Here is a 24,496-nt window from a genome sequence, read left to right as displayed (position 1 = left end):
TCTCATCTGGTCCAAGCTATGCTGGACCTCCCACTGAATATGAAATCATGTTTACAGGCACAGCTTTAGAACGCAGTTTCAGCTCTGTATTATCTACCTCCTACTCTAACTTGCCCCCCTCCATTCTCCAAAGGTGAGAAGTGGAGCTAGGTGACTTTTTCTCAACCCCAAAAACGGAGAACTGTGCAACTAACCCATAACGTCCATATGTTGCATGTATGTACAATGAACTGGGATACAATATTGTGTCTTGCTGGTACCACAGAGAGATTATGCAACTTTTCCCTGCAGACCTGTTGGTGATGTTACAATGCTCTAGGCACCATGCTTCATATTTTGGCATTGTCCACTGTTAAGGGACTATAGTGAGGTATACCTCAAAACGGTTTATGAATTATGTGATACTGGATGACCCAGCCTTCTTTCTAATACACCATAACCACATGCCTATAATGAAAGTCGGATCCAAAAAAACTTAATCAGCCCTCCCCTCCCACAATTGGTATTTAATTTGTAAGAGATAAATTTATGCTCATGATGGATCCCATCACTAACATTCACAGTGCAGGAGACAAATTCACAGCCACATGGTTTTACTGCTTGGGATTCCTGCACTCTCCAGATTATAAATGCCACCTGGACCCTCAACCCACCTCCACTGATAATCCTTGATATTTAAATTTATTACTACTACTGTAGAGCAGGTTTATGTTTGCGTTATTATGTTAATTTACTTCTATACCAACTGGTTACATTTGCATCATTGATACATGTGTGACTACTTTTATGTTCTATTATACTTTGTATTCAATATGTGTATTTGCTTTTTTTAAATCCCCCCAAAAAATGTTAAAAAAAACTAGTATTTTTATGAGATCAGCAATAGCAGCTCTTTTACTTCACTCACTAAAACGAGAGATCATATAAAACAATTGTAAGCAAACATCTATATTAAATAAAGAGCTCAAAGGCATTAAATTAAATAAAACATCAGATGGCTATTTCATCAGAAATCCATTCCATCATATGTATAAACCTGATTGATAAACCAACATGCATTAAATGACTGATTACTTCCAAAGGCCAAACACCTAATCAATGCAAAAAAACTGTGTTCAGAACCAAATACCTGCAAACACCATATAAATCAATAAATTATATTCCATACAATTTCTTATTCTTGTATTAGAATTAAAACAAAACAAAAAAAACTTACATTACAGCTACATTTATAGATGAATAAACGTACTTCAACTCTCACTGTATTTTCTCCTGGATTACAATGGGATTTCCAACTAATCTTTTTGTGGTTTCGTGTTCATGTTCTTATCAGAGGCAATAATGTTTTAGGATTATGCTCAGCTGCTACTGTCATAACGCCAACACATAGACATTAGGCCCTGACTAGGTAACCCACACCTGGAATTCAGTGTGAGTAGTGTTATAAAGCATGCTTGTGAAGCTATCCTTAAAAACCCAGTACATATGATCTAATTCTAGTTTCCCAAAAAAATAGAAGCCCACATGCTTCTTCTTCAGTCTGCCCACAATAAACTCCCTAGAGGTAAGGTTTGGAGTGGCACTGTTATTGTCAATGGGCTACCAGTTAAACAGTCTCTAAAATGTACATTCACCCCCCCCCCCACCCAAAACTCCTTTTTTTCTCTACTTCATTAAACTGCTACTCTATCCTTTTTGTCATCCTCTATCTTTCTGTCCCTGGAGGAATCACCAGGAAATCCCACCATCATAAAGAGGAACACTCACCAACATTTGAACACATTTACATGTCCTTGTTCAATGTGGAATCATCATCGACACCTGCCAAGATTGCAAATTGTGTAATTCAACCCTGCTTTATATTTGTATTATTTCTTTTGAATGTAATAGTTTATACATTAGGTGTGTCAGGTCTTAGCCTTTTAGATAAAGGATTCAGAGAAGGAAATAACATTTTGAAAAGATCAACAAACATACCCATTGTTTAAATATGTAAACATGTCATCAGGATTTACATTGACAGTGACCTTATTGTGAATTGCTAATTACTAATCTGGTACACCAGTCTGCACGCTTGTTTGGTGTGTTATCCTGATCTATGTTGCCACATTTCATACTTTGCTTACCATTTAGCATAATAGCTGCTTTTGTTTTTTAAACTTTGAATGTTTCAATGTCCATCTGGCAATTGATAAGTCAATGTTAATGCTATGTTATTGTGTTTGTAGCTATATTGTTTCATTGCAATAATGTGTTTTTATTACCACCTTTAAATGTTTGTTCTGCATAAATATTTTCTAATCCAGTTTTCCACCCCTGATAGATCCTAACTGCATATTGGTTTTGTAAGTATTATTTGAATGCAAAATTTCTTGGGCCATTTTTTAAATATTTTGGCTTTTTATGGAAGTGTGGGTTTACACGTGTTTGGTGTTTGTGTGTGTGTGTGTGTTTTTTTTATTTTGTCAGGTACATTTAGTGGTGTCTGTGTGGTCTCTATATTTTAATCTGACCTTTTTTAAAAATGTGGTTATCTTAAATAAAGTTGTTTAATTACTTTTTATTTGTTTTTTTTATTATTATTTGATCTCCTTTACAATATCCCAGGATCTTTAACCTTGGGTGATCCAACAGATCTACAATGAAACAAGTAAATTGTGATTGTTTTTGAGCTTTTTCTTTCTATGAATTGTTGAACGACCAAAAACAGCACAATTGTCTTATTAAAACTCAGGTGTTTAATGTGCGCATATTTGTGCGCCAATGCGAATCCGCTATGTGCACATGAACTGTGTTCCCCAGCAGTTCAAAACGGCCTGCCACTTTTGCAAGGAGGGCGCATCATTCGGGTAAGTTTTTTTTTTGTGTATATTGTTTGTTTTGCTTCATGTGTACATACATGCATATATGAATGTATACATGTAAATGTATGTATATATACATATAAAAGATAAATTATAGGAAGAAATACGCAAAGAGGGTTTTTGGCATATTGCCTAACACGTATCTACTTCAAATTGAAAAGATTGACTATTTCTTCCTATGATTTCTGATGTCATGGGCTTGGCTCAAAACTAGACTTTAAAGCAAAGTGTGCAGCCTTCTCTTTCTCTTCTTTTTTTCACTGTTCATACATATACATATTTAGATTTGGCCAAGCATTGCTTATGCAGCACCATCTAAATGCCAACAAAACATGATCTAAACCCCCCTAGTGTTCTAATTCTGTTTTTTCGATGCAAAAAGTGGTCCTATTTTTTTTGCATAGAAATTTTTGTTTATATTGTGGGCCTGTAAATCTTAGGATTAACTCCCGGGTATAATAATTATATTTATTTTTCAAAAAGTTAGCAAACACAGCAGCATGTTTGCATAAAAAAATATTTAGCAAAAAATTTCAAAAAGTTAGCAAACACAAGAGCGGCTTACCTGTTTGTCTCCGCAACAGTTTTCTCGATAACTTAATCAGTCAAAAACAACTTCAGGTATGCCAGGGGGTCGTCGCATTCAGCCTCAATTTTCATCCCAGGTGCGCTGGTGAATGGAAATCTTGTTGGTGCTGCCTGGTCCGCATGAAGGTCAATGGAGCACCATGTGCGCACAGCACTGACCTCAGGTTCAGATTCGTCGCTCAGTTCACTTTCGCTGTCTGATGACAAATTTCCTGGTGAATCACTATCGCTCGATTCCACAAGGGACTCAAAATCGCTATCGCTGGTTTCAAATTCCTCCAAAACATGGCTTGCGCTGGTGAGATGCTCTTTGGATGCCATGTGGTCTCCAGGAATCATTCAGGAACAATCAAGGTCAAAGACAAAGTAATGAAATGATACATTCAGGAAGTGATTTATAAGCCATCAAAAGGTCAGATCAAGGTCAGGGCTAATAGTGGGCAAAATGTAAACCGGGGCAGTGGGCAATGTTGCTTGGTGCACTAAAATATGTATTTATACTTTTATGTGTTTTGTAGTGTTTTATACTGTAAAAAAAAATTTAAAAGCAGATTACATAGTAATCTGCTTTTAAATTTCCCGCCTCCACAATCCATCACTCCACCGCATCACCGGGAAGATGTCACATCTTGCCGTGTGATGTGATGGGGATGTCCCCGCCCCGCTCACTCCCCTGAAACCACCAACAATGCTGCTTGCATCACCTCTTCCGTGTCACATCTTCCAGGTAGTAAATTCCGGGGGTGATGCCAGTAGAAAATCGCTGCTGGCATCACCCCCAGAATTTACTGTTATTGCTCGCATCACCAGTTAGATGTGATGCACCATGCAGAAATCCTCCATGGTGCATCGCGTCTAACTGCAAACCGGGACCCAGGCGGCATTTAAAAGCAGATTACTCGGTCACAATAGAGACCATGATTTTAAAACAGGCACAAAAACATTGCAGCGACAGATGAAGCTAACAATAATGAAGAATATAAAAAGTCACATCAATGCATACCAAATAGGCAAACTTACTTGAGTAATAACCCCCCACAAACCAGTCCAGTTACAATAGTAAAAATGAAAATACATATGTATTTACATAAAAATAAATCTATTTTTACATACACACACAAGTGAAATCACTGAAATGTTCCTTGATACATGTAATATAACTTCTTTGCCAACAATCTTTTCTTTTCATCTATTTGATTTCTCTAAAGCCAAACGATAGTGAAATTTGAAGCAGATCCAAAATGCTTTGGAACATTTTTTTTTTACATTCATACTATTGTGTGATGAGATGACATAATATAAAGTGCTAATTAGTATATATACAGCTTGATATGAATTAGTTTGCAGTGTTGCAACCAGTCCAAAAAAAGTATTAAAACAATTGCAGCCAAATGTAACTATAAATTAACCAATTTTCTGAATTACTATAATCTAACATAAAAATTTAGCACTTACCAAAAAAACGATCAAGCACTAAAGATTCACATTGACCTGTAATGGACTGTAGATGCGCACAGAACAGGGACCAGGTGTGCCCCAAATGATTGTATGGCATCCCCATTGACGGAGCTTAACAGATCCTCCTACTCATAAACAGTTAACCAGGGGTCCCCCACCCCCAGTCTGTGGCCCACTAGTGGGCCACGGTCGTCTGACAGGTGGGCTGTGGCTCTGGTCAGTGCAACCCCCAGCGGGGTCGGTAGAAGGACTCTGCTTGGGGGCTGCATCAGCCAGAGCCGCAGACCATGTCTGCCGTATGCATCTCAGGCTCAGGGCGGTGGGCAGTTTGTGTCTCTGGACACAACCCACCCACTCTCCCATCGCAGGCTCAGACTTGTGATGGGGGAGTGGGTGGGATCTGGCATGATGACGTCACTCTGGGGGAAGTTTCTGGGCTTCCCACGTATGCGCAGTCTGGAGTCCGTGAGATTAGTGGTCCGCGAGCTCCAAAAGGTTGGGGATCATTGCGGTATACAATATGTGCATGCCATGCAATTCTTCATCTTGTCATTCTGTATGGTAGAAGTCACACCACTGGTGAATTGCTCTCTGCCATGCAGAAACAAATTGTGTACTGGCTCTCCCTCTGCTACTCCCAAGTCAGCAATATATTCACTGGCAATGGGACGAATATTTTGGATAATTTTCTGTTGTAAAAATCTGGTGGAAACCCCATTTCTGGAGTGCTACCCTAGATTACAAGGCCTTCTTGGCCTTGGAAGAAAGGCCCATTCCACAAATTGCTGTGTTACATGCTCACCCACTGAAATTTAACATTGCATATGCTGGACTGGCTATATGAGCATCAAAAGCACCACATTACAAAAACAGTGATCTTTTTGCTCAGGACAGTGGTGGCTCATTAGAGACATGTATCAAGTGTGCAGTATTAATTATGTCATTTTACTCATTTTTATGTTAGAAGCCACATTGTATTTAATGCAGCTGTGGAAAGAGGAGGATGACTCTTGTTATATTGCCTTGTAGTCGTGGAGGTGTTAGAGGGGATTGGAACTTATGGAGAGCATCCTTTTTTTGATTGAATGAAGTATTTTATTAATCACAAAATTCGAAAACAATACAATCAAGGTTCAGACATACATGGAATTGCGACACAGCGCATAACACTACATTACAATCCCCCACAACACACTCGCAAATAAATACATACATCCCTCCAGACTGCGGCATTGTACCGCAAACCACCCCGACAGATTGTTGATCCACACCTTTAAATACTTTATCTTAAACTGTCCCTAAGAGCTCATCCAAGGCCCAAAGATTTATTTGAGCTCTTACAAAACTAAATACACACATTCACACATCTAATAAAGAATGACTGTGCATTGGGGAAGGGTTGGCAGTGGGTGTGGGGGGGGGGGGAGGAACTCACAGGCTGAAGCTTTATTAGAGTTCTTAAACGATTTTTACAAAGGGAGCTTGGGGGGCGGAGGGGAGGGGGGAAGGGGGGCCTTCTCAGACGTCCTCTTCCTCTTCCGGAAAGTCCATGAGGTTATAGTCTCTGAGCAGACTGAGGGCCAGTCTGCAGCAGTCCTCGATGGACATCCTCTCCCTCCGGAGGATAAGGCACTTCCTGGTGCACCAGATAGCGTCCTTAGCACAGTTCAAAATCCTCCAAGCTCATTCCACTTCTTCTTCCGTAAATTCGAGGTGGAACCATATCAAAAACCATATCAATTTATCCATAAAAGGACTATGTACATAATACATTCAAATACCAATATGTGACAATGGGACAAAATCAACCAGGGGGGTCAAGTGGCATTTTGTAGTGGAAACCATGCAGACATTTGTACTTAATATTTGTGGAAAAAATTACAAAACTATGCTGAAGAATTGCTAAACAACAGAAACTGTAATTACAATCCAGGCACAAAAACATTGCACCAACAGATGAAACTAACAATAATTAAGATGACAAAAGGTCACATCAATGCATAACATCCAAGCAAACTTGGGTGATTAATACCCCAACCCCTTTCCCTCCTCAAACCAGTCCAGTTAAAATATTAATGAGTATTGCTATACATTTAAATGTATTTTGACATACACACACAAGTGAAATCACCAAATGTTTCTTGATACATGTATTATAACAGCTTTGCCAACAATCCTTTTTTCAAATATTTGATTTCCCTAAAGCCAAACTAGAATTACATTTGAATCAGATCCAAAATGCTTGGTCACATTTTTTTTACAGTCATACTATTGTGTGATGACATATTATAAAGTGCTAATTAGTATGTAGCGTGATATCAATTAGTTTGCAGTGTTGCAACAAAACAAAAAAAGTATCAAAACAACAAGTGCAACAAATGTTACAATAATTAAGCAATTTTGCAAATGAGTATAATGTAACATAAAAATGTAGCACTTACCCAAAAAAAGATGAAGCATTAAAGATTCAAACTGACCTGTAATAGACTGTAGGTGTGCACAGAACAGGGAGCAGGTGTGCGCTAAATAATTGCTATGACCTCACCATCGACAGAGCTTAACAGATCCTCCTGAATCTCGCAGCTGAAAATTAATTGCCTTAATTAACATATTCCCGACCCCATTGCTCATTTATCAAAGCAGGACTCTGGCTGGCAAGTGAAGGTAAGTGTACTAGCACTCGGCTCCGGCTCGCAGCAATACGCCTTGTATATTGGCGCGTATTTACGTGCGGCAAGCTTACGCGGAGTCGCTTGATAAATCCCTCTATATTTTCCTCTTCCTTCCAATATTTTTCCATACTTTTCTATTTTTTATACTCATTCTATAATAATTATATTTTATTAAATTTCTCCTACCTATTCTTTGGTGACAAAGTTGAGAACTATATGATTTATCTCTTCTATTTAGTTTGAATCACCAGCATTGCTTGCTTTTATTTTGAAATAACCGTTTGTACTGTGTAATTCTATCATCTCATGTAGTAAGACAAACACTGGATCGAGGGGAACTCTTACATCTCCTGCAACTGATATCCATTCTATCACCCAAAATGTATTTAGGCCATGTCCAAAAAAAAGACAGTAATGTTCTTGCCTTCTGTCCACACCTCCAACACTGGGTACTTACCCCTCTATAAATACCACTTTATAAAAAATTTCCAAATAATTCAAGTTTGCTTCAAGCCACATGTTGCATTTGTTAAAACAATTTTAATACAAAATATTAAAATCTGACATGATTACTAGGAAATTTCCTTGAACTTCCAATGGGTCCGCGAAATTTGGCAAATTGATTTCGCGAAACTATTGAAAGATCAAGTCAATCATTACAATCCCCATTAACCTCTAGTTAATAGGTTATTTAACCTCTAGTGCCCCGGGATCGCAGTGGATTCTCAGGGCTGCATTCATTCTTGCAGCCCGGGAATCCTCCTGTTTGCGAACCCTTGGCACTAGAGGGTAATTTATCTCTAGTGCCAAGGGATCGCAATGGAACTGCAGATGAACTCTCAATGGAGTTTCTCCATTGAGAGTTCATCTGCAGTTCAGTTCCCACAGTCACCAGGCTGATAAATTAATTAACATTTAGTGCCCCGGTATCGCAGTGGATACTCAGTGATTGATCAGCTCATTGTTCAATCCCCGGCACTAGAGAGGTTAAATGGGGACAGCTGAGGAAAGCTTTACTCAGCCAATCAGAGAGCACTAGAGGTTTTGAATGAGGAGACTTTTCCCTATTTAACTTCTAGTGCCTGAGATTGCACAATGAGCTGATCAATGAATGCAGCCGTGGCTAAATTAATTCATCAGCACAACCTGCGTTTTTTTTTTTTTTTTTATTTGAATTTTCAAATTTGATCTAGTTTGGTGAAATTACACCAGCAGTTCTCGCTTACAATTTCAGTAAGTGAGAACGACCGAATTTGCTGTGAGATTGAGTTTTAAAAACTCGCTCGCTCCTCCCTAATGATTACAAAACATAGCTTTCTGTATTTCTCATTCACGTCATGCGTGTATGAATGTCCTTGACGCGTTTTGTGGATACAACCACTTCTTCAGAAGGGATACAGATAGTTCTACAAAAAACAACAGTATTAAATCAATTATAATAATATTGTTTTTAAAAAGGATGAATTGGCTTTTTCCAAAAGTTTTTTCATACTTACAACATGAATCAATATAATATCCAAAGCCTAATACAACTCCCTTCACAGAAAGTTTTTTGCCCGGAACCAAAAGAGGTTTATAGAGGTTTAGAGGCAGGAAAAGACAGACACCTCCCTTGGAATAAACTATTTCCACATTCTGCAATAAAATACCAATTTTTCCCACAACATTTTGAATCAATAGATATCAATTATTTAAAATAATAAAACACCATTTATCTGTGTCTAATCTGAACACCAGTATCTGGTCAACCATTATAACCCAATAAAAATATCAAAACAATAAACATATGGATTTAGTGATTAAAGTGGATCCCAATGACATGATTGTACAATGACTGTAATGTCAATACAGAAAAATTTATCCAATAATAATATATCATGAGTGCACCGTGAACATATAATATGATATTTATATTTGAAATCCATGTTTAGGAACATAAGCCATTATATGGCAAACAAAAAACATTAATTTAAAAAAACATATCTCATTAATTCTTTATATCATGCCAGCATTTATTTATATATTCATGAAAATTATACAATCTTAGTGTTAGGGGAAACCCCTTGTAAAACCACCTTAATGCATTAGAAACCAAAACCCACAGTACCACTATACTTGTGATAGTATATATATAATTGCAAACATCTAAATAATTGCTGTACCTCGATGAGAGGCATCCAAGTAACTCCACCTCTAAATAAGAAAAAACAAAATCTCCATGAGAAAACTGTTCATCTTATGTCCATGTTCAATAGGCAAGCATGCCTCCAAAAAATAGTCCTTATTCAAACTTATACAGACCTAAATCCTACCTTCTTGTTGAAAAAGCAACAATCGCTATCTTATAACATTCGCCAGCGTTTTGAGGTGTCTCTTAATTCCAAGGGAGGTGTCTGTCCTCTCCTGCCTTTAACCTTCTACAAACCTCTTTTGGGTCCCAGAAAAAACCTTTCTGTGAAGGAAGTTTTATTATGCTTTGAATATTAAGTATCCAAAGCATAATATTTGGATGTAAGTATGAAAAAACTTTTGAAAAAAGCCAAAACATATTTTTTAAAAAAAATATTATAATTGATGAAATACTGTTGTTTTTTGTAGAACTACCAGTATCTCTCCTGAAGAAGTGGTTGTATCCACGAAACGCGTCAAGGACATTCATGTACGCATGATTTTAATGAGTGATACAGAAATCTATGTTTTGTAATCATGTCAGATTTTAATATTTTGTATTAAAGTTGTTTTTTACAAATAGGACATGTGGCTTTGAAGCAAGCTTGAATTATATGGAAACATTTTTGGAAATTATGTGGTAAGGGGAATTAAAAGGTAAAGGGAAAAAGGGAAGGGCCAAGGCTATGTCTAGGGCTAAGAAATGCCCTATTATTTTATTAACTAATAGTAAATTTATTTTACAAACAAAATATCACTTGGCTTTTTCTGTCCAGTCCTTTGCACATCAATACTATTAAAAATTTTGTTGAATAAATTAATAAAAAGGAAAATTTTGCGTTGGTTTTTAAATCATGCATATTAACTTTATTTATTCATTTATTTTATTAAAAAAATAAAAAATCTTCATTTCCACAGGATATATTCTGTATACTTTTCCCTTGACTAACAATCTGCACATAAATGTGATAAACAACATATTTTGAAAGTATTCAGCATTACTAAAATATGGATACTGTGAACTTTAGACACAGTTTTGATATTCTATCTATCTGTCAATAGGTAATTGAGTTTTCTCTTTGCTGCACATGCCAAATATGTCACTGGAAAAATTCTGAAGAGGTCCAAAATAAAATAATTTGTATTTATTGTATACAAATATAATTTGTTAAAATCTTTGTCAGATAGTGTAGCTAATGGTAGCTAATTTAGATGTTAATGGGTTATCTGTGGGAACATTTTCCTGAGGAAATAATGAGATGATGCATACACCCAACAAGTGGTACACACCCACATGCATTGAGAAACTTCTTACATCCTTGCAACGTGTTATTTGTTTCAACATTCAGGTTGAAAGGTAATCAGTAATCTGATGCCTAACGCATGTAAACCCTAATGGGCGTTAAACATTGTTCACACTTTATAAAGGATTGCATGTCCAGTTCAGAATGATTAACAGAGAGAAAGGGGACATTTGTACCATTCATTCAGCTGGCTCATCCTTGTCTGGAAGAATGTCTCTGTGTGACTTCAGGAGACATAGGTGCTTTCTTCATAAGCTTCTGATCTTGATTCTACTAGCTTCCTCTGGCATTTTTTTATTTAAATATACATACAAACCATGCACATTACAAGACCTTCGAGATGGCACAAATAGTGCAAAGAATCAGATCTGTAAAGATAAGCTTTATCGTCTTCTAAGACTGAGCCCAGAGGAACACCATGAGCTAAATTGTTCCAGGATTATGAAGGGGGACTCTGATGCTATAAGAAAGGCGTTGGAGGTTAATGCTGATTTTAAGAAGAAGAGCATCTATTTAAATGAACAATGGTATTTAAACCTGACTGCAGACTGCCAAAAGTTCAAAGATTATAGGAAATATCTTACTATCCCTATGGACAAAAAAGAAGAGGATTTTCCTATTGCATATTCAATGGTCATTCATGAGAATATTGAGATGTTTGAAAGGCTTTTGAGAGCAATTTATGTTCCTCAGAACATCTATTGTGTTCACGTGGATGAAAAATCTCCAGTGCAGTTCAAGGAGGCAGTGAAAGCTATAACCTCATGCTTTGATAATGTTTTTGTGGCATCTAAAACAGAGAAAGTAATCTATGCTTCTTGGTCAAGAGTCCAGGCTGATCTTAACTGCATGGAGGACCTGCTAAAAAGTAACATTCAATGGAAGTACCTTATAAATACATGTGGCTCAGACTTCCCAATAAAATCCAATGCTGAAATTGTGCATGTTCTTCAAACATTAAATGGAAAAAACACAATGGAATCTGAAAAGCCATCTCAAATAAAACTAAATCGCTGGAAATATCACTTTAAAGTAGACAATTCCATTTCAAAAACTGATATTGAAAAGATGCCACCACCGATTACAACCCCAATGTTCACGGGAAGCGCTTACATTGTAGTGTCCAGAGACTTTGTCAAGTACATTTTCGAAGATTCGCAAGTTCAACAGTTTATAAATTGGACCAAAGACACTTACAGTCCGGATGAGCATCTTTGGGCTACTTTAAACAGAATGCCTGGTGTTCCTGGTTCCTCTCCCTCCCATGGAAAGTATGAACAATCAGACATGAATGCAAAGGCTAGAATGGTTAAGTGGTCATACGATGAAGGTGACATAAGTAAAGGGGCTGCTTATCCCCTGTGCACTGGAATTCACAGACGGGCAGTGTGTGTCTATGGTGCTGGAGATCTCAGCTGGTTAATTAAACAGCATCATCTGTTTGCCAACAAATTTGACCCAAAGGTAGATAACACTGCCTTGCAATGCATGGAGGAATATTTAAGACATAAAACTTTATACAAGAATAATTTATAGTTACCTGTATAGTCTGTAAAGTAATATTTATATTTGTAGATTATGCTATTTGTATATATCACAGTGCATACTTTAATAACAAACAAAAAGTCTAAAGTATAAAAAGATTCTGATATTGCAGACATAAATGCACTTTGAATTTTGAGCTTTGTTCCTGCATTTATTAAGTATGGTTTAATTGTCAAGGACCTTAACCTGTAGATACTCCTGTATTTTTTATAGTTCTTTTACGTTTTTTTAACAATGTTAATATATTACAGATTAGATCACATCACTGTTACAAAATATGGCATTTACTTCTCCTGGGTGCCTGTTGGCAACTGGTACTCCTTACTAGCAGTGGTAACCAGCAGTAACTGCTAGACATGTTTAAGCTATTTGAAAGCGATTGTGCTGGTAATTGCAAGATGTGCTTCTTTTTACTTCTTTTTTTTTAATTGAAATTGTATGAAAAAATTGCTTGATGACACCCGAGTAAGTGGTGATAAGCAGTTCGAATTCACGTTCATGGAGGCAGCAAGAATGGCAATCTGCCCCTGGAAGCTGCATGTAGTCTCATAAAAACATGCAATACTGCTGCAAGCAATTGCCTAAAAAAAGACAAAAAAGTATCCATTCACTTTAATAGTAACTGCCAGTATGAACTTTGCCCTAGTAATTTCTAGTCTATAGGACATATTAGTCCTAAACTACAAAATCTTAATACTTTGCTTATTGAATGGGGTAAAGCTCTGATTACTTCTACTTTTAGTAGTGGTTAGATGATAACCTAGTGAAAGTATACAGATAAGGACTTCTGATTTCATTCTTCCATTCCTGACCTATTCTACAAAGAAAGCTGTGACTGTGTGCTATCGTGTACAGTTTGCAACACCATTAAACCTTAAAAATGACTGCAGTACATAAAAGCTAGCCATTGCATAATGTCTGGAGCCAACAGCCAGGCTTATTTCTGCACTTCAACCAGTCTTACCCTGGGTCAGACAGATAAATATTTCCCATAATGTCACATACACGTCAGATGGTCATGCTTGTCTCGGATGAAAATCTGACATGTGCACATCGATCCCCTGACATTGATGAACAACCTATCAGGAATGATTGCTGTGCATTCTTATGAAGAAAAAAAAGTGGGGTACCGCTCACTCATCCTCCACCAATACACCAATCGGTTAGGAGTTTACAAAAACTGTTTGACAGCTGTTTTTAACATGGGGAACCCTGGAAATAACTTTCAGGTCTTTGGGGAACCCCTGACAGAAGAAACAACATCCACAGCCTACAGTGGGAAGAATACAACTCATACAGATAGGAAAAAAGATCATTGCATAAATTGCTCATTGCTCAAGGAACCTCTAGAAACCTCTAGATTGAGAAACACTGCAGATATATAAACAACAGATATATGAATTTAAATATACCAGCAAATCCATTTTACAGTGCTTTGTGTGATGTTCTGAGTTTATAAAGAACTGCTGCAAGGATCATTCAAAAAAAGCAGAGAATTGTGCAAAATTTAGTAACCACTCAGCATGCATACATTGCTCTAAAGGGAAGTAGGGTGACCTAGGATTATTGCACACTAATACTTTTTTTTACAATGCCTTGTTAAATAAGGCTATTAGAAATTTATTTTAAAATTTCCTGCCTGCACAGCAGACTTATCTGGCTATTTAATTAGCTAGTCCAAAATAATATTGCAATCGATATATTACATTGATAAGAGTGGAGAGAGTTACAAAAGCCTACTGTAGTTATTATCTTTATGTAATAAACCTGATATCCTTTTAGTCTGATATAGACTTCCAAGTCAGCAATCCTGTTGTAGTGCACATTTATTCCACAATACCATTGATAAGATTAAATGTTTGAATATATATATATATATATATATATATATATATATATATATATATAAATTTTTTTTTTATACTGTGTTTAGGATCATGTTAATAATTAATGGAAAATGCAGAGCAGGTTAAAAATCAGACACTGGACTAGAGTGTCTTTTAATTTTGGGGTACTTATCATTTCCAGGAAGCTCACCAGAACAATATTGATGTGGTACCATAGAAAATTGGGTAAAGTAGGTATATAACTTTGCATTGCAGGTTATTTTTTAGGTATTATTATATATCAGACCTAATAACACCTTAACAAGAACATCTGCTAAAATTATAACTAAAGCTGAATTTCAGGATAAGCAAAGTCTGTCCAGGGGACATGTGAACTCCTTTTTGAATCTTGGTGTGATTTGGATATTTTGTCCAGACCTGTGCACTAATGTGAAACTTGCTCTTGTACAGGATCTTCCTGTAATGAGGACCAGTAACTTCTGCTGGTCTGACCAGTCCTGTGCTGATGGGACTGACTAGTCCCATTTTGGAACCTTTTGATCTGATATAGATCTATGTTTGTCCCAGTTGTGTCTCAATTCACTTACTGTTCCAAGCATGGTCTTCTCTTGTAGTAAAATAATACTTCTATGGGTAAGTTTCATCTTGTTTCCTGCTGTTCTGAAGCTGTGCTCCGTGTTAATAATCTTAACAGCAGATAAAAAATAGCCTGCCCTTCTGAACCCTATTTACACGTTTATTTTATTTATGTACTGTATGAACTGTATTTATTAACTTTAAAGAGTTCCTTTTGATATGTTTTATCTCTCAGACCTTTTTTTTTGCTCTTCTTTGAAAGCTTCTTTATTTTTATAGTTTTTGCTTTTAGACACATTTTCTGCATGTTCGCTGATTAGGCTAAACTTCCAGCAATGCCAAATCATGTTCCATGTTAAAAACATATCCAGAACTATCAATTCTATTGCACATCTTTGCATCAGCAAAAATATATATATTGCCCACCAAACCTTCAGTTTTATCAATTGCAGGCATGTTATACAGAACTTGTCTCTATTTTGAATTAACCAAATTTTCCTGTGTTGGACCACTTTCTGACATCTGTTCTTTAGCCAATAAAGTTCTCACTGAATAACCAAGGGGTTATGGCCTACCCTGTATGCCGTGTGTTAAAAAAATCAGTTTGTAAAACATTTTTATATAATGCCCACAGTATCACCCTGTTGCAGAGGAATATTTTAAAAAACATTAAAATTCCTCTCACATTGGGCCTGATTTATGAAAGCTCTCCAAGGCTCAAGCAAGGTGATCAAGCAACTCTGGAATGGGTTTCTTTCTGTTTGCTAGCAAATGTTTTAAATCCTGGACCAGATCCATTCCAGGTTTGTTGGATCACCCAGCTTCACTGATAAAAGTATATTCTCCCCAGGCCTTGGAGAGCTTTCATAAATCAGGCCCAATATCTGTCCTCAGTGTAGCCAAGCTGCTTTGGGTCCAGTTGGTTTTGCTTTTGAGCTGAGCTGCCTTGTTGCAGAACAAGAAGAACATGTGTAATACTTTAACACATCTCTAGCTGCAGTGTGTACAGTCCCTGAAATAAACCCAGAGTTGGGGCATTTGGAAATGGCCTAAGAGTCTTATATGTAGTAGTGGATGGAACTGAGAAATTGAGCTAGAGTATTTTGAGAAATTTGTTCACCTTGACAGTAGCCTAGCATCCCCTATGACACTATGCTTTAGGACATCTTTGGGCATAGCTGGATTTGGTCACCAATTTGGTTTCTGGATATTTGTACCTGCATATGTTATCCTACTATTAAAAAATCCCCTGAAGAAGCGATTGTATCCACGAAATGCATCGGGACTCACTATATTATTTGCTAGTATTTTTTTTTTTATAAAATGTGTGATGTCTGGGGCTTTTTGTTTGGGCCTTATGGTTTTATCAATGTCCATGGAATGTTTAAAATTGTCATAGTACACTAAATAAAAATATTGTTTATTTCCACTTTTGGTTTGATTTGGGTTGATCTGACTACCACAAGTGCCTGACAAGCTACCATATTCCATTAAACTTGGCTTAAGCCATAAAGCTCCAAACCAACAACTCAATACACATTTGAAATACATATGGCAGCTATCTGAACCATCAAAGGATTTGTATATCTGTTTATCCAGTCCTGAGTTGTACACAGCCTTGTTAGAAAAGACAGATAACCTGGTGACCGGACTTGTTTGTCCTGTAATTAAAAAACACCTCAGGGTAAATATCCTGCTTCAAACCATTATTTGGAAAGTGCAAGAGGTAATCTCCCTGATTTGTTCCATGTCACCACATTGCTTTGCAAAATGCACTAGATCAGTTCCATAAGTACTGCTCCACCCTTATCCAAGTGCAAATTGCTGTACAGGAATTAAAAGAAAAAGTGACAATAGGCTAAACTCTGGTATTTATGCTTGTAACATTTCAAATACATTTTACGATATTTAAATTGATAACAAGTGTTTTTTTCATACTTACAGAACATTATAGAAACATAAAAATGTGGTGTATGATCAACAAAGTACAAAATTAGTTCCCAATTAAGGCATTTAAGTGAGATACAATCTAGGTAACACCCAAAATGATTCAATTATGACAAACAATAAATATTTTTTATGCCTTTTGATTAGATGTCAGCTGGCATTTCTGAAAACCTTACTATATTTTCCAGCAATGAGAACACATTGATGGGAGATTGCCCTGATACTTGTGATTCATATACACTACAAGGTCGTGACAGCAATATCAGGATAACAAATTCCTCAAGGTTTATTGCTGATATAATGTATAGTTTATCAGTGAATTGTAAAACTACAAACTGAACAAGGAAACTGTTGCTGTAAATTTCAAATCCCAATGAAAAAGAAAATGTACATTCTTCATATGGTCATGTATTCTTGAATAAATGTATAGCAACTTTTTTATTCAATTATTTGATTCCTTTCTTTTACATTCTTTATAATTACATATATATATCATTGGCCTTGGAAGTTTACTTTCAGCATGTGGATTTTAAACTTTAAATAGGCTACCACCATTTGGAGTGGTGTTTTTGTTTAATTGAAATGTGAACAAGTGAAATAGAAGCTCAGGTTGTACAGAAACCAAAGCAACACATGTAGGATTTCAGTTTTAAAGTCTCCATAAACCCCTGTTAGATGTAGATGGCCAGTGGGGCTACAAATGATCAAAATAGATGGTCAGTACTACAGACTTTTTTGCGGAATATGGTGAGAAAATGTACTGGTTTCACATTTTTAAAATATATATATTTATTAATATAGTAATAAAAATATAAATGCTTTGGTATTGTAATGTTTATTTCTTTTGTTGGCAGTGGAAGAACACGAAAAACAAAGGAAAAAAAATCTAAGACATTCCACACCATCAAAAACGGCCTGGATAAAATTATTAGCACCCTCAACCTAATACTTGGTAGCACACCCTTTGCACGAAATAACTGATGTTTATCCATTTCTGTAACAATCCATAAGTCGTTTACATCTCTACTGGAATTTTGGACAGCTGCTCTAGGTCTTTCCGATTGTCTGTATCACATTGAGCACAGAGAAAAGAAAGAAGAGACAATAATTGTCTGTGGATTTGAGAACCAAAATGATGGAAAAGGATGGAAAATCCCAAGGCTACAAGTCATCTCTAGAAATCTTAATGTTCCTGTGTCCAATGTGCACAACGTTGTAAAGAAGTTTACAGCCCATGGCACTGTAGCCATCCTCTCTGGACATGGCCGAAAGAGAAAGATAGACAATATAAAAAGGTGAATAAAGAACCTCAATCAGCCTAAAAAATTCAGACTGACTTGCAGGCACAGGGTACAACAGTGTCAGCTTGCACTATCTGTTGCCATCTGAATAAAAAGGAACGCTATGGCAGGAGACCCAGGAGGACCCCACTGCTGACACAGAAACATAAAGAAGGCAGATTTGAGTTTGCTAAAACTTACCTGTGGGTGCCACAACCCTCCTGGGAGAATGTCCTCTGGACAGGTGGGACAAAGATACAGGTTTTCGGTAACACATCTCATTCAACTGTTTACAGAAAACAAAAAGAAGCCTTTAAAGAAAAGAACATGGTCCCTACAGTCAAACATGGAGGGGTTCACTGATGTTTTGGGATTGCTTTACCTCTTCAGTCACTGGTAGTCTTGACCGTTTGCATGGTGTTGTAAAATCTTAAGACTACCAAAGAATTCTGGGGAACAATGTAGGGCCTAGTGTCAAAAAGCTGTCAGCTGTCACCCGGAAGTCATGGGTCTTACAGCAGGACAATGACCTAAAGCATACTTCAAAAAGCACCCAGAAATGTTTTAAGACAAGGCACTGGATAGTTCTGAAGTAGCCAGCAAAGAGTCCAGACCTAAATCCCATAGAGCACCTGTGAAGAGATCTAAAAACACCAGTTGGGAGAAGGAACCCTTCCAATCTGAAAGACCATGAGCAGCTGGCAAATGAAGAATGGTGCAAAATTCCAGTAGAGAGATGTAAAAGACTCATTGACTGTTACAGAAAGTAAGTAACATCAGTTATTTCTTCCAAAGGGTGTGCTACCAAGTATTAAGTTGAGGGGGCCAATAATTTTGTCCAGGCTATTTTTGATGTTTTGTGTGAAATGTCTCAGACCTTTTTTTGTCTCTGCTGTTTTTTGTGTTCTTCCAGTGCCAACAAAAGAAATAAACATGACAATGCCAAAGCATTTGTAATTGCAACAATTTTCTGGGAAAAGTAGTGCAATTCTTGACAAAAATGCCAAGGTGCCAATAATTTTGGCTATGACTCATGGCTTCAACTCATTCTCAAATAGGTATTTCATCAGAGCCATTCTTAGTTCCTGGCCTAGAAAAAGAGAGGAGGGCCTGGCCCACCCATTTCTTCCAGGATACTCTTGTCCTGGATCCCGAATAAAATTCTGTAATTCTACCGCAATACACTTATGCGTAGCCCTATCCAGGCCCTTTAATACCTTTTCCAAGGGCAGATGATGCCAACTACCCTGCAAATTTGGCATCATATGTGAGTAATTGCCATTTCTCATACATTTTTATGTCTTTCCCAGGTATATATAAAATACCTGCAGTTGATAGTGGCTATTGTTTTGTTAGATTTTCCTTATTCACCTAAAAAATGAGTATTTGCACAGCTGTTCTAATGTAATAAATCCAGACAAGGACGTGCAATTCATATTTCGTTACTGTTACTTTCAAGGTTTACAGCTTTGCACACTCATTAAATGAACCTGTAAATGACAAATGATTCACCTTTTAGTGTTTCATTCCCAGCAATATAAGAGAGTAAAGACAGTAAAAGTAAAAGTTAAGAGTGTACATTCCTACTAAAAGCACAGCTTGTCTGGGATCTATCAAAACATTTTGGTATTAAGCAAAACAACCCTAAATCCACTGATTTCTACTGTTCAAAATACAGAAATACTTAAATAAAGGTGTCGGTGGAAGAACAGAGTATAGTTCTAAAAAATTGCAGTTTGCTTATATCTTTGTTATAATTTTGGGAAAACCATTTGATAGTTAAAGGATATAAAAACTATTTAAAAAGACAAACTTGGTAAAACTGGCACAAAAATAGATATGACGCAGCACATATATCAGAACTTCTTTAGAACTTCTTCTATAGAGGAAACATCCACCCCTAAAATATAAAAATAAAATCACACAAAAAACAAATCTAAACACCACATTACAGACTCTGCATTTGCTTCTACAACCTTTTTAGTGTTAATTAAAAAGCAGCCATTTTTTGTTTCCTACATCTCAGCTATTCTTACAGTCCTACCACACAGATCCTACAGAAAGCTGAATATTCCAAATCTTGAAATGCTTTTGTGCTTGGGGTACCCAAATCCAATCCATCAGGATCTTACCAGAGTGATAATGATGTTACCCCATGCTGTATTGAAACCAGGGTAAGGCAGGTACAATATATATGTTATATGTTAATCTTTTTTTCACAACCTTCTTTTTCTATAAAATTGCAGCAATTGGGAGAAGGCAATGACCTAATTTAGCTTCTTATATTTCTTTATGTTTAAACAAAATGTTGTGTAGCCTACAGGAAATGGAAAAATGCCTAAGCGAATGATCTGAAACTGGAAAACTTCCGTCCATAGAGCATAGATCATACTGTGTAATTATTTTACCTACAAATAAAATATGACTTTGTAAACATACAGATAATCAGATATAGATTATAGTATCCTTGTAGTAAAACTTGCCTGTGAATCATGTCATTCAGGTGTTACACCTTTTTGTGTATTTATGTGATAGCAGGAACTTTAGGAAGCTAGTTCTGTGGACAAAGAGGGATTTGCATACTTTTATCAATACTTTGATGACGACAATAATGACTTCACCTAGCATGAACTTTTGTATAATTCTAGAACAGGATTTCAGGCCAAACATCCCTGTATGCCAGATAACGTATATGGACTAATAAAACACCAAGAACTCCCACCACTCACAGTAATTTCATGTAGCAATACTCCCAGCTCCAAAGCCTCAATTATTGTCACGTGAAAGCCTTTAACTCTGCTTGCTAACATTTAGGGCTACTTCAGACTTGCAATTGACCACAGCAATGTACTGAAGGCTCAACTATGCTCTCATTCCCATGCATCCACATGTTTGTGTTGCAGTGAGGCTGTGGCACAGTTCCTAAAAGCGACTAAAAACTGCACAGCCACCACATAGCAAGGACAGTTTGTCCCATGTGAGTGGGAACAGTTTTCCACCAAAATGATAAAAGGGGCCTTAAAATACGGCCAATATGGCCAAGACATTCTGTTCATTCTATTAGGAATGACATGTTATTATCATGTACTGAGTATTGCAGGGAGAAGCAGCATACTCAATGCAAAAAATAAAGGTACGAGTTCAAGGAATGTTATCTACTTATACTGGCTATTTTAGGAGGTAAATTTAGGGTCCAAAGTAAAAATTAATGGTCATTTGTTTGTTGTTCATTCTTTGACATTTTTAATGTTGGTGGCAAAGAATTTACAACCATTTTTCCATTCAAATTAAATTTACGCCAATTTAGGCCTTCACAAGAAAAAATTCCTGCTTTTTTCCCATGCCTTGATTCCTGGCCTTACCAGGTAATGCTTGGAAAAAAAGCTTAATTTTAGAAAATTTGTTTCACACAAATATATTGCCAAAGAAACACTTTCCGCTGACTAAGTCTTTCTGCTAGTGTTGTTTACATCAAAGTGTATGCAAATCCTAACCATAAACATATCTGCTTCCCTTTGGCTTGTTAACACACCATTGAAAGCATTTTCAGCCAGGAAAAAAATAAACGTAGCCACTATCTGTAGTCTACTACTTGCCTGGTCGGTATTCTGATCCACTGTCTTCAGTCACTTTTGTATCACTGACCCTAAATGTATGTATATAGCCCAGTGGTTCACTAAACTAGCACACAACATTCTTCAGGAGTTCTGTAATGACAGTTTCCATATTCTCAAGAAACTTGTACTAAGAAAATACATATGCTGCAAGTGCTAGAGTTTCTTTTCAAAAATACCAGTTTTTCAGGTGTTATGATGATCTAGAATAAGCATTTGCATCAAGTGCTCTTACGTTGTCCATGATGTCCGTAGTGCCAGGCTTGTTCTGTGTCAGTGATTATTTTGATCATTTTCTGGAGGTTGGCAGAGAAGCAAAGTAAGCTGAAAAAATCTTATTATTGAATTTTTTATTCATGATATTGTCAATTAGATTAGTGCATATGTTGGAGTCTCTTTCAGATAATTCTAAGTGTCTGATTCCTATGCTTTCCAAATATCCTCAATAGTTAAAGTCACCAACGCAGACCATGCATGTACATCAGAAATTATGATTTTATTGGACTTTATTGGATACATACTTGAAGCCATGGACAGCCAGCAACTATTCTTTAAGAGTGTGGAGTACAGTCTTTTTTTAAAAAAAGGAAAACACATGGGCAGTAAAAATTGATATCTACTACTTAGTTATCTACTACTTATCTACTACTTGAAAATTAGGCAAACTTATGTCCCTATTTGCTGTTCTCCACAACCGAGGGAGCATTACAGAACCCCCAGGGGGGATTGAAATCACCTATTTTCCATGCCACAGAAACACTTTCAATGCTGGCTGTAGAGGAGAAAGCTGTGAATGAGTGTAGGTAAGCGGTCTGGATTGGAGGGTGCCTTTTACTGAAACCTACATATAAAAAATAAAAGCTGCGTCTCTCGTGCACCATGCTTCACAGTAAAATGGTAGGACAGGGAATGAATCCCTATGGCTACCAATGATCCTAAAACAGAGTGGGAAAAAGACAATATTTCATTTTAGGTTAGAGATCCAGAAACCGAGAAAAAAAAAATCAAAATATTAATATACTGCTATGAAATAATTTACACACAATACTTTTAGGACTTTCTATACACCTAGCTCTGACAGTAACAATCACCCCAAATATTAATCCAAACACATGTAAAAAAAATAAAAAAAACACTACACTGGTTTTGCTGGTTCCCGTGCAATCAGAATAAATGGAGCCAAGTCATGTGTTATCATAAAAGGGAACCTGAGAAACCAGGATCTATCAAAACAACACACTAAGTAGTGATACAATTCTTACAATTATATAAATCGGGTAATCCTGATAAAAATGTGACCATGTGTGATAAGATTAAGCTGGTGTAAGTCTACACACGTGGACTAAACTGGTGGTTTGATGTTGGCATTGACATGGTGCCTACATTTGACAATATTGGCAAAGACCTTATTCCTAATTTGCATTAGGTTTTATAAGTTTAATTCATAGGATTCAGATTTATGTAGGTAATCAAATGAAAAACCTCAAATAAACTGACAGCATTGTCAGCATCCCACAGTGCAGGAATCTCTAATGATGTAAAGGGGCATGCAGTGCTCACATGCTTTTGCTTAAAATTGTAAATAAAAATAGTTGCATAAAAATCTCCAGTCTATAGTTTTACTGGGTGACAGGTAAATAATCACAAAAAGAAACTTTGTAATTCAAGTGAAAGGAAAGAGAGACATAAAGTACATGGTATGCACACGTCTAAGGGCAAATAAAACCAAGTAATCTTTAGATTTCCTTCCCGGTGTCTTAAGGCTATAACAAACAAATATGCAATGTGTAGTCATCATTTACTCGTATTATCAACACGTCATACACCAGGGAAGGTGGCTGTAGTATCAGGATTTAAAGTACTACCAGTCACATTACACAAACCAGCAATGAGTTATTCATTGTTGTGTGTTGAACTTGGCTCTTGTAGGAAAATTTGTTCTCTGTCAGTTGGCATTTACCTTGAAAGTGAACAATGCCCAGTTTGTAATGCTAACCACAAAAATGTGAAAATGGCATTACAGTGACATTTCAATTAAAAAGCCAAATACACATATGACATGTAACTGTTTTCCCTGCCAAACTTTTTACCATTCTGTTCAGCCACTTTTATGACTTACAAGACCTTATCATTGAAATAGCTAATGGGCTCCCCTCATCCTCTTCTGGTCATATTTTGTTGTCCTTATAACATTTATTGCTTACTTTTCCTTGACTCACCAGTTATTTTATCTCCCCTTCTTTCTTCCCACCTTATATAGTGTCTCTTTTAAATGCCTGGTATTTTATGCTGTTCTGGGTCTCAGCCCTGACTCATCTGATTGGACATTACATGGCATGGATGTTTATGGACTTCTTCACCATAGCCCTCCTTTGAATGCTTTCCTGAAAGCTTTCAACTCTTTAATATTCATATGTCCTGAGAGCCCTCAGATTTTATCTGTTTGGAAGAGACGTTCACCTGGACTTTTTATATTTATCTTTGCTTTATTTTTTTAAATACTGTTCCCGTTTCTATGTACGTTTCTATGTTTAATATTTATATTTCAATATTTTTATTGAATTTTCACAAAAATAGGTACATGTATTTCAACAAAACAAAAAAAAAAAAACAAAATTATCAAAACTAGGGT

General features: G+C 36.5%; 1 protein-coding gene across 1 annotated transcript; it reads left to right on the top strand.

The window, feature by feature from the left end:
- Positions 1-11,213: 11,213 nt before the first annotated feature.
- LOC140324407 (beta-1,3-galactosyl-O-glycosyl-glycoprotein beta-1,6-N-acetylglucosaminyltransferase 3-like) lies at positions 11,214-16,452 on the top strand. The gene has a single exon (XM_072402278.1). The coding sequence runs from the start codon at positions 11,266-11,268 to the stop codon at positions 12,589-12,591; it is 1,326 nt and encodes a 441-aa protein (XP_072258379.1). The 5' UTR covers positions 11,214-11,265; the 3' UTR covers positions 12,592-16,452.
- The last annotated feature ends 8,044 nt before the right edge of the window (positions 16,453-24,496 follow it).

The sequence above is a fragment of the Pyxicephalus adspersus genome, chromosome 2 (assembly GCF_032062135.1).
Source record: "Pyxicephalus adspersus chromosome 2, UCB_Pads_2.0, whole genome shotgun sequence".
Lineage (NCBI taxonomy): Eukaryota > Metazoa > Chordata > Amphibia > Anura > Pyxicephalidae > Pyxicephalus > Pyxicephalus adspersus.
This window is presented reverse-complemented; position numbering and strand designations above follow the sequence as displayed.